Source organism: Protobothrops mucrosquamatus, unplaced genomic scaffold (assembly GCF_001527695.2).
Source record: "Protobothrops mucrosquamatus isolate PMUCROS unplaced genomic scaffold, P.Mucros_1.0 scaffold669, whole genome shotgun sequence".
Classification (NCBI taxonomy): Eukaryota; Metazoa; Chordata; class Lepidosauria; order Squamata; family Viperidae; genus Protobothrops; species Protobothrops mucrosquamatus.
In genome coordinates this window covers 64,505-76,379 of record NW_015386957.1, presented here as the reverse complement: position 1 = coordinate 76,379, position 11,875 = coordinate 64,505, and the positions used below count along the sequence as shown (strand labels likewise).

The window sequence follows — 11,875 nt, the reverse complement described above, 5'->3', positions numbered from 1 at the left end:
AGGCTATTTCTGAGTGTTTTTCTAGGCCTTGATATCTGTGGTTTAATCCTATTATCATATCCTGCTTCCCAGGTGATGGGGCTAATGACTCCTAGAGTTTGGGTGGGGCATGCAGATTTTCTCTTTGTCTTCTTGATTGCTCTGGCTTCAACTTTCTGATGGTTTTACACCTGCATTTGTATGGGGCTAGGTCTTGCTTGGGGCAGAGAGATAGATTTGGAGCCAAAGTTGGTTTCTGCTTTTTTAAAAATACTTTTGAGGAAATATATATTTCTGCCCTTTTAATATTTCCTTCTCTGGGGCTCTGACTTCCCACAATAGTCAGCCAGATGTTCAGACTGGATTTGGCATTTTTGTCTACCTATCGAGTCCTTCCCAAGGACCTGGGATAGGCAGATGTGGATGTTTGATGGTATTACAGATATTGTCGCAGGATGGAAGTAGTTCCTAGTAAGGTCGCCTTTTGCAATTGACCAATGGCAAATTTGTCAATGCCAATGGTGTTCAAGTGGTGCTCTAGTTGTTTTGGGATTGCACCCAAGGCGCCTATTACTATTGGTACTACTACTACTACTACTACTACTACTACTACTACTACTACTACTACTACTACTACTACTATTATTATTATTATTATTATTATTATTATTATTATTATTATTATTATTATTATCTTGAACCACTTAGTTGCTCTAGATTTCATTCTGTGACTTCTTTCTGGCCATTATATAAATTCTTCAGTAGACAGATGAGGTGGCTTGGTACATCCACATTTGAGGTCTATGCACAAATAAAAATGATACAGGAAAAAAACCCTTTGTGGAATGATCTTGCTTCTTTGATTTTCCAATTGATGTTTGCAATATGAACTCTTGGGTCCTGCCACTTCTGAAGGCTCCTTGTGTATCTGGAAATTCTTGTTCCATGTACTATGTAAATCTGGACTGCAAAACCTTGAGCTTTATCTTACGATCTTGAGGTATAATTGCTATTACTACAACAGTAACCAAACCGGACTTGTAAGGATGACAACTCTTGAGGGCTTCCTTGCACAAAGAAAAGGTCGTCCGGCACCTTTAAGAAACCCGGCGATTCGAAACCAATCCTGCCATTTTACGTCGCCTATGGCCGAACACTGACCAACCAAGAGAAAGCGACGGATCGTCACACCAGCCCGGAATGGTCTAATTGGCTGCCGTCTTCCTGGTGCGAGAACCGCGCGGCTACTCAGCTTCCTATCAACCTACCGAATCGGGGGTGCTGCCTGCTGATTGGTTGCTGCTAGGGGACTAACGCAGGCAGAGAGGCAACGAAGTGGAACCGGTGTGGGTTGGAAGATGCCTTTGGGTTGAAGCATCCCCACGCCCGGAAAAGTGGAATAGAATTGCAGGTGGCGTGTAGTGGAAGGGGGAATTACCTCGCTGCTGAAAACCCCTAGGCGGGGAAAGAGAAGCAGGGTGAATCGAGAAGCAGCTATATGAAAGAGAGAGAGAGAAAGAGAAATTGAGCGGAGACGGAGACGTCAAAAATTAGAAGTGGGGGCGAGAGGAAGCAATTACTGGAAAAGCAAAGGCAGGGGGAACAGGTAGTTAGAAAAAAAGTTAGGAGAAGGGGAGAAGGAATCTTCTGCTCTTGAAACAGCAACACCGTCCCTGCCTTGTCAGGTCGACGCAGAAATCAATGGAGCTGCTAAAGAAATGGCTCGGTCACCCAGAGGAGATCTACAATCTGGTGAAGTTTAAAATGGGTGGATACAAGATAGTGATGCCCAAGATGGACCAAGTGAGTGGGGCTTCTTGTTGAATATTTTATTCCTTTGGTTATTTTTTTTCTTTTGTTTTCTACTGTGGCACAAGAACAAGAGGTTTTCTTTTTTTAATGGATAAGGCAGATGGAGAAAAGAAAAAATAAAGCAGAATGATAATGGATTATAAAGCAATAGTTGCATGAGAAGAGAAACAGAGCCCTGCCCTCTCAAGCAGATAATACTGGGAGAAAATGAAATAATGAAAATGCTTTCAAATGCAGTATGAATATACTGACTTGGAATGTTATTTTAGGTGGGTTTAGAGCAGGTTCTCAACGGGGGGGGGGGGCGTGCGAGATGATATTCCAAGAGACGATATTTCAAGAGATGAAAGCGTGGGTTTAGAAGTTTCAAAATTATAGTGTATATGCATAATTCGTTGCCATTATTTTGAACTTTTGTAAGGGGTACGAGAATATATCAGAAGTATTATAGGGGTGCGGGTATAGAAAAGATGATTTCTCTAATAGAATCACTGAAATAAACATAAAGACATCCTTACCTGCAACAAGGTATAGACAATGTCACCTGTTTATAAACACTTTTATAAATAAGGAAATAAAATATGTGAAAATTTTGCCATAAAATATTGATTTCATTGGTTATTTATTAGGTGATATGATTAGATTTTTGTATTCTTGAATTATTCTTATCAAAAGTTCAGTTGTTTGTCAATATCTTTCAAAGCATATTTTATGGGAAAGAAATATTAGACCACTTTGTTTATCTTTGGGGAGTTTGTGTGTATCTGCCTTCCTAAGAATTATATGGTATTTGAAGTTTGGTTCCCAATGTAATTTTTATTTTTGCTAAAAAAAAGTAGCTAAAGGGAAGCAAGAATAAAAGCCATGGAAGAAAATGAGATCTAATTTTTGTCCGATTCACCCATGCCTCCGATTAAAGCACTGGTTAAGAACCCAATGATGAAATCCAGAAGAAGAAATAAATGTAGTTTTAAAAATGAAAGTTGATTAAATAATTAGTGGTGGCTGCGGTTATTGGTCTACTAGGTGTTTCTCTATTTAGATCCAAGGAAATGACACATTACAGAAAATTAGAGGACGGATCCTGATAAAGTACTGACTGATATTTGTTTACTGAGTTTTTCTCCCTAGATGACTGAGGAAGCCAAAACAATAACAGAAACTTTAGATTTGCAAAGCAATTATAGTATACAATTATAGTTTCTGTGGAATACAATTTATGCCATTTATCATTTTTAGTAATGAAACGTCTGCAAGAAAACAACCAATCTCAGAGACCATCTAAAACCCCACAGTTCAATCCTGAGCTACAAATATTCTCTTCTGTCAGTATTGTAGGAAAGTTAGTGGTTTTATGTTTGTTTTCAGATTCAGCAACTATACTGTTGCTAGGAAAAAGTGGCCAAGGAAATAGGAAGATAATAATAGGATGTTCACTTCACAGCCATGTTCACACAGTGCACTTCTTACTTTTTCTGAGTTACTTAATCTACAATTTGCTGATCACAGGAAAACCAACCAAGGTCAAGGTTAACCATGCTTAGCATGTTGTAGAAATGCATTTGCTTGGCTTTGTTAAGCATGTTATGGCAACCCCTTGTGTCAGCAGTACTTGGATAATGGTGTGCCAGGGGACCCAATGAGTGCTTGGGTGCTAGCATAAAATCATAGAGTGTATGAATTGGGAGCAATAGGCCTTTTAGTACAACCTCTGCTCAGTACAGGATTCTATTGAGCTGTCCATTAGCTGACTATCCAGATCCAATTTGAAAATCTCCATCAAGGAAAAGTCCATCATTGTTTTCAGGTAGACCATTCCATGGCTTAACTGTCAGGTGTTCTGAAAATTCCTCCCAAAATAAATGGTGATATCCTTTAATTTCAACAGATTGTATTTTATTCTTTTGTCAGTTTCAATAAAAAACAGCTCATCTCCTTGCGCACAACAACCTTTTAGATTATTTAGCTGTATGCAATGACATTTCATTTTAATATATTAGTGTACATTTAAAGTGACAATAAAATTATTATTCTACTCTATTCCTGTATACCCTAGTATGCCTCTACAAACAGTTCAAGGACGATGTTTTGTCATAGGCTTGCTCAGGGGTTTTTCAAACTTGGCCCTTTTATGACTTGTGGACTTCAACTCCCAGAATTCCTCAGCCAGGCACGCTGGCTGAGGAATTCTGGGAGTTGAAGTCCACAAGTCATTAAAGGGCCAAGTTTGAAGACCCCTGGGTTTGCTGATCAGTCCTTAACCATTTTGGACGGCACAGTTCACAAACTGCTAAGATAGGTTTGTTTTATTCATTGTTGAAAAGCTCATCATGGCTAAGTAGCTTCACACCCCACATCAAGTAATGTGAACAAAGTATATGGTTTAGCATGTGTAATTCCGGCATTCATCATAAGGACTGGCATTGTGGTTGGCAAACCGTGCTTTATGATAAAAACCTTGCTTGTTGGATTTATTCAATAAAAAATATTACGGTATTCAGTAAGCCTATAGGTGATGTGAACTCAATAGGCAGTAAGGTTTGTTTCCCCGACCCAGAGGTTCTTTGGATTTAGCGGGATTTTCCCCAAAAGGAATGGATAAAAGCGCGTTTCGAGCCTTCCCTCCCGATGTGCTTATACGGCATTCGCTCTGCTTATCTGGAAGGCGGCCCGTTCTCTGCAGATTCTTCGCGGCACTTCCCTTCGCCCTGCCTGGTGGGCGGGGCCTGTGCCCTAAGAGAAGAAAACAAACATTCCGAATGTGAAAGGGGGGCGGTGGGCGTGTCTCGCTTCGGTGGCGCCCCGGAACCACTTCAATGCCCCGTAGCACCAAGCTCGGGGCCCTGCGAGGGGCGTAGTGGGGGGGGGGGGGCAGCCAGTTAGCCGTGCGCCTCTCCGGCCTTGAATGCGTTTTCCATGGCCAGTTGCAGCTCCAAAGCCGCCACGTCCCTTTTCAAACGCACCTTGGCCTTTTCTCCGCCGCGTGCAGGTGGCGGCGGGTCGAGTTCCTGCTGGACTGGCAGTGGCCGGTTGCGGACCTGCGGCGGCACCCCTCGGCTCCCGCAGCGCTCGCGGCCTCGCTTTCTGATTGCTCAGGCTGCCCCTCCGCCTGTGCTCCTTTTGCAGGACTCGCTCAGCGACAGCCTCCGGATATGTTACATGTACTTGAACCAAACCAGCCGGAGCTTCGCCGCGGTCATCCAAGCTCTGGACGGGGAGTTGCGGTGAGTTTTTGTGATTCCTATTTTCTTGCTGGGGAAAGGGAATAACGGAGTGACTTTAGGAAGTTTTGGACACTATTTACCAACGTGATACTGAGGATCTCATCACTTACAATCCCCGGCTGGGGAGGAAAACTAAGCCAGTTGCAGTTTTGAAAACGACCTGAAAAGGTTTAACTGTAATTGGGAAGGACTGCTCCAGCAAAAAGCGAAACATCTACTTTTTACAAGATCGGATCATTCTGATTTGTACCAGCTTTGTTTTTGCTAACTGGTGATGGCTTAGCTTCAACTGGAGATGCTAGAGTTTCTCAACCTTGACAATTTTAAGGCATGTGGACTTCAATTCCCAGAATTCCACAGCCAGCAATGCTGGCTGTGGAATTCTGGGAGTTGAAGTCCACATGCCTTAAAATTGTCAAGGTTGAGAAACACTGTGCTAGAGCTTTTGCCTAGGATAGGAGGAGTCAGAAACATAAGCTATATGCATCCCCTGAAGTTAGCTCTGGCTGTAGTTATTATCCATCGACTTTAAGCTTTCCCACTACTGTATGCTGTAAAATAAATTAGTTTATCATCTCCTCCCATGACCTTACACATAAGAAAAAAAGCCTTTTAGAATTTTGGGACCTCCCCCCATTTGCATCATCAGCTGCAACCTTTGGGTGCTTAAAAAGTAGTCAATGGACTACAGTCCACCCTTTCCCAATTCTTTTAAATTGTGAATGCTTATATAAAACTCATAAAAAGCAAATTCAGGGTTATTACTGCGATGTTCACATTTTATTATAATACTATATTATATAGTATATGCAATATCCTACCATTGTATTTATTATAGTTTATGATCCACAGAACTTTAAAGAAAGGTTTCATTGCAGAGGCTACAATTCTTTTAGTGTACAATCTATTAGCAATGGGAGTAAGTGAAGTCAACAGTTAACAGGATCAGAGCCAAATACTAGCAGGCTGTTTCCTTTGTTTTCTTTCATACCTATTGCATTGACCTGGAAGAACATATGCTTCTTATTATTAATCTTTTGTGGGTGCCTGGAAAAATACGATTCAACTATCACAAACAGGACAAATTTCTTTTCTCTTTCCTCTGGCATCTAAGTCACAAACAATCCTTTCCCTTTTCTCTGTAGCCATGCAGTGTGCATCTTGTATTTGGTTCTCCGAGCTCTGGATACTGTGGAAGATGACATGACTATCAGTCTTGAAGCTAAGGTCCCCATGTTACATAATTTTCACTCCTATTTATATCAGCCAGACTGGAAATTTATGGGCAGCAAAGAGAAGGACAGACAGGTGCTGGAAGACTTTCCAACGGTGAGTGGTGCCTCTCCGAATTTCATGCATTTATGCAGTTAAGGTATAAAGAGCTCTAAGGCTCTTTTCCCTGACTTTAGTAAGTAAGAGGGAGGGGATCAGTCTCTTAAAATCAGATATATTAACATCTGTTTGGAAGTTCCCTGTCCTAAAAGATACAGAGATGCTATTTCAGAAAAATTGAAATTAGGACAGTCCACTACATAGTTGCCTTTTATGTACAATTGCATTATATGGCACTCTATTAGATGTGTGAGGAACTGTTGCAACCCTTCCTTCACAGACTTGGTAACTGAGTTTATAGATTCAATAAGTTTTTCCTCTAAGTTCACATGTATTGAGGATGTATTTTCACATTAATGTGGAGCAGAGTTGATAATCTGCTGTAAGGTAAGTAAGTGGCCTCTACATAGTTTTTTGGTGGTTAGCAGGATTCTGCTGAGAAATTCTATGGCAAATTACAAGCATTACTTATGGATTTCATGCCAAATTTTGGTAAAAAAACAACAAAATGCATTCGATCTTTGGATAGATACAATACAAATTAAACTTAAGGTCTTTCCCAAAATATGTCTGCATATTTGTGTCATCATTTCTATTATTCCTGAAAAATCATTTTAAAAATCTGGTCCTTGGCTGCAAAAGATTATCCATAAGAATTTACAAGAGACAGATATTTCATCACAGGGTTGAGGTTGATATTTGTACCATTGGTGTTGTAGGATTATCAGTTGAAAAGTAAATAGGATAAATTTATGAAGAATTGGGCTAGCCAGTGGTTTTAATCTAAAGGTTATTGCCAGTCTCAGAATCCTAGGTAAGTGTTAAATTACAACTGCTAGGAGGCAACAGTTGAAATACATGTTTGTACTTATGAGATTCCTGAATATTTGTGGCTGGTTGCTAGATGGGCTTTTTAGCCTGATGCTGCCAGTTTCTTACTTTCATGGCAAACTGCCAAAAACATGCTGTGTAGATGTGTTCTGTGTAAATTAAACTCTTGACACTCATTTAATCTTCAAAATAATTGTTCTTTTAAATAATTGTAGCCTTTTAGAAGGTGATCAAGCTTTGTATGTGTTGCGCTCAAGAGGAAAGGAAGTAACAACAATTAAGGAATAGCTTTCAAATAGTTATGTATCCTTGCTAATGAAGTTTGCAGAACTAATTATATAGCTAAGAAAAATCACATAGCATTTTGCCATTGTTTCTTTGGAAGTAATACGATCTGCTTTAAACGTGAGTGCATTGATTTTGGTCCTCCTGGATAGAAATAACTTGCCCAAGTATCTTTTTCTAAGGATATTTCCAGTATTGCTCATACATATGACATTTGACTGTTGGTAAATTCAAGATTAAAGGACTGCTGAAATCATATTTTTAAGTTTACATGCATGGAATCTGAAATGTGCTAGCACTCTTGAGCTCCTTATCAATTCAGAAGTTTTTTTTTTTGCCGGGGGGGGGGGGGAGCAGGATGAGACACATGTATCATTTTTTATGATCCTGTTTCTTTTCTTGCCTTTAGATTTCCCTGGAGTTTCGGAATTTGGCAAAAGTCTATCAAGATGTGATTGCTGACATTTGTCACAAGATGGGCGTTGGTATGGCAGAGTTTTTGGAAGAGAAGGTGAATTCTAACGAACAGTGGGACAAGGTGAGTGAGTTGGGGAGGTATGAATTCTCTAGCAAACTAGGAGCTTAATGGTTAGCTATAACCATTAAGCTTACAGTACAGAGACCCTCAAAATCTTCTATTCAATGAGGCTTTTAATGTATAATGCCCATCAGCATGGGGACAGAATATTTAAGAAGAAACAATAAAAGTGAATAGCTTCTATACATAAGGGAAAAGTAGCACTCAGACTGATATTAGGGATGTTTCTTTAGCTCAGAGGAGATGATCCCTGCAGTTTAGGTGTCTTGGAACTGGAACTGGTCTTTGATGTGGATTTCATTCGCTCATAACCGTAAGGCTGGCATAAAGAACTTTCATCACTCAAGATCTGTCGCAGACTTTGAGTGACATATCATAACCTCATGCTCTTAAAATGAACAGGCCTAATAATTGTATTGGCAAGGTTCTGGGGTTTTAAAGGCTGAACTTTTGGCCCTTAAACTCATTCCAAAAGAACCCCATTTGTAACAATAGCTATAAAATGTTCCTAGCAGTTTACATTGCTTTTTTCTTTCTTTCATGATATATATTGCTTTAGCAAAAGTAATTCAAGAAAAGAAAATTTTGAAGTTCAGTAGCTGCAGCTTTTATGGATTGAACTAGATTTTTAAAAAACATCTTAATAAAGCTCTGAATGTTCCAATCTATAGTATTGCCACTACGTTGCTGGCCTGGTGGGAATTGGCCTCTCCCGTCTCTTCTCTGCCTCAGAATTAGAAGATCCTGTTGTCGGTCAAGACGTAGAACTGGCCAACTCCATGGGACTCTTTCTGCAGAAAACCAACATCATTAGGGATTATCTGGAGGACCAACTTGAAGGCAGAGAATTCTGGCCCAAAGAGGTAAAAGAAAAGAGTATGATAGATGTGAGAAAGAGATCTTAACTCAGTGGTATGAATGTGTACAGCATGCAAAAGCTGCTAGGTTCCATACTGATCATTGCTGTTTAATTGATTTAGAATGCGTGGGCAACTTTTCTGCCCAAGGATCCTATGCAGTGATAGCTTGAGGCTGCATATATCTGCACATAAGGTGGTCTCATTCTTATCTAAGATATTCCAATTGTCCCCATGTTTGGTGGAGTAAGATTGAATTCTGTCTCTTGCAATCAGAACTAATACTTCCCTATTGTTAATTGCAGCAGGGAAATATCCTCTGTCTCTTTATAACTGTTATTACTGCTGTTTTTGTTATTACGTTATGGCTGCTAATAGGCTGTATTATGGATATATTGACTGCTGCTTTGACAGTTTGATAGATCATAGAGCCTTCTCTGGCAGTCACAAGGGTAACAGAAACCTTTTTCAGAAGCTGCTCTGGCAGCCACTTTGTGCAAACTCAGTGATTGATCATAGTGGTCTCCTAAAACCTCACAGAATGGCTACTAATCTAGATGGTCCTTGACTTATGACCATTTGTTTAGTCACTGATTGAAATTATAATGGTGCTGAATGAAGGGAGTTACAACAGTTATGGCCATTGCAACATCCCTGAGGTCACTTTATTAAAATTCGGGCACTTGGCAGCACATCTGCCCTTATAAGTGCTGTAATTCCCTCCCCCCCCATACCCCTATTTCTCCCCCACATCTCAACTGTTTCAGGTGGGCCACCAGTGCTTGCTAAGCTGCCACGGTCCTGGAGTCTCAGCCTTCTTAGTAGCTGCTTCTCCCTGTCCCCATGGCTGGAAGTCCACACATTTTAAAATTGGTGAAATTGTGAAACATTGACTTAGAACAGCAGTTGCCAACCTTTCTGGCTCTGCAAATTGGTAGCTGTGGCAGGGGAGGGGATGATTTTGCATGTGCATGTGCCACTTGCACAAATGTAGCTTTGCGTAGTTGCCTACCACTCGCATGTCCAGGTTCCCAGTGGGATGCAGACCGGGGATTGGGGACCCCTGACTTAAAGCATGCAAGCTTTAGAGGGTAAACAAAACAGTAACTTTGCTCTTGGGTTGAGCATAACATTTTGTGCACAGTTGAGTCGAATAGCTAATTAGACAAAGCAAGGATGATTTTGCATTGCTCTGATCTAATCTTGTACTTTACATAATGTTGGGACACTGTTGGAAATCTTCATTGCTAGTTAGTAGCATCAGTGATATGCTCAAACACCCTTCATAACAAGACATATTGGATAAGTGTAATCCCTGTGAAAACTAGCAAATCTCAGCTGCTCAGTAACAGTTTCTTTGAAATTCTGCAAAAGTGGCTTCAACAACCTTGACCTCTTGGTGTTCCTAGGTTTGGAGCAAGTATGTGAAGAAGCTGTCAGATCTGGCTAACCCAGAGAACATTGACAAAGCCGTCCAGTGTATGAATGAGCTCATTACCAACGCCCTACATCATGTTCCTGATGTCTTGACATATTTGTCCCGCTTGAAGAATCAAAGTGTGTTCAATTTCTGTGCTATTCCACAGGTAAATTGAATTGTCTTTTTTCTTTTTGTTCACTTATTACAGGGGTGTCAAATTGGTGGCCCGTGGTCCGGATGCATCACGTGCAGGCCACGTCCACCCCGGCTCCGCAAAGGCGAAAAAGTCACGATACATGATATGTCAAGTGACGTGATCAAATTTGACACCTGTGACTTATTACATTTACATCCTGCCAAATCTATCAAGGACTCCTGGCAGTTCGCAATTAACAAAGCAACAATAGTTCAAAAACACAGTTAAAATATTCACAGTAAATAAAGTAATAATGAGTAGGAGTAATAGCAAAATTAATTACTAAATGCCTTCTGTAATAGCTGTCTTAACCATCTTCTGGATCATCAATAAAAAAGGGGACCAATCTCATTTTCAAATGAGTGAGCCCCATTCAACAATGCCTTCTAGAATGCCAGATGAAGCCCAACCTGGCAGACCTTAAAAAGCTTTGAACTTCAAACTTAGTTAATGTATTTTGAATGAGGGATTGCTAGAAAGGATAGGGTTGTAGGCTGAGAAATATCCTGGAAAAAGGCAGTAAATAATCAATTTTACTCTGATAAACATAAATGAAGTAGATAATGAGCTTTTTGTTCATCACTGGATTAGAAGACTAAGCTATTTTAAAATAATCTTGGATAACATGAGATTCATCATGTGATGGGTACCCATTGTCATAGCAGTATGATAAACCATTAGTTTATTCATTTGTCATAGTCTAAAACAATGAAAAAGGATGGAAAAATGCATTGGGTATACATTTTTGAGTGACACTTGTAGATAGTCTTTTCTGCTTTTCACTATTCTTGGGATTACCTTTGCAAAACTAAGTTAACTAAAAATAGTTGCTGTATATACAAAACCTTGTATGGTATAATATAACACTTGCTTCATGTAATTTGTTAAGAAAGTTGCTAGATTCCTACAACATGCTGAAAAAGCCCTTTTTTTGCCTTACTTAGGAAGTGATATCAAAACATCCGGAAAGACTTTTATAGACTTTTGGTTTGTTGTAAGAAGGTACATTCCTCTTGAGGCACTTGATGATGCCCTGTCCATGAACACAGCATTCCTTTCTATAGGTTGAAATCTGGGCCATTTATCATTAGTTCACTGTTCTTTTGCCATGGGTATTCTGTATGTGTATGTATATCGAGAGCCAGTTTGTTGTAATGGTTAAGGCATCAGGCTAGAAACCAGGAGACTGAGTTCTACTCCCACCTTAGGTACAAAGCCAGCTGGATGACCTTGGGCCAATCATTTTTTCTCAGCCTTAGGAAAGAGGTAGTAGCAAAACAATTCTGAAAAACTTTGCCTAGAAAATTGCAGGGACTTGTCCAGGCAATCTCCAACAACTAGACACAACTGAACAGAAGGAAAAAAAAATATTTATCACATTTATATAGCTGTCCTTCTAAC

At 40.0% G+C, this 11,875-nt stretch overlaps 1 protein-coding gene across 1 annotated transcript in view; it reads left to right on the top strand.

Moving 5' to 3' along the window:
* The first annotated feature begins 1,680 nt into the window (after window positions 1-1,680).
* Window positions 1,681-11,875, top strand: part of FDFT1 (farnesyl-diphosphate farnesyltransferase 1) — a 13,259-nt gene continuing 3,064 nt past the window's right edge. The window contains exons 1-6 of the mRNA XM_015818044.2: window positions 1,681-1,782; window positions 4,918-5,015; window positions 6,161-6,344; window positions 7,873-8,001; window positions 8,673-8,864; window positions 10,268-10,444. Of these exons, the coding sequence (XP_015673530.1) occupies window positions 1,681-1,782; window positions 4,918-5,015; window positions 6,161-6,344; window positions 7,873-8,001; window positions 8,673-8,864; window positions 10,268-10,444 (882 nt within the window). The remainder of the gene's footprint in view (window positions 1,783-4,917; window positions 5,016-6,160; window positions 6,345-7,872; window positions 8,002-8,672; window positions 8,865-10,267; window positions 10,445-11,875) is intronic.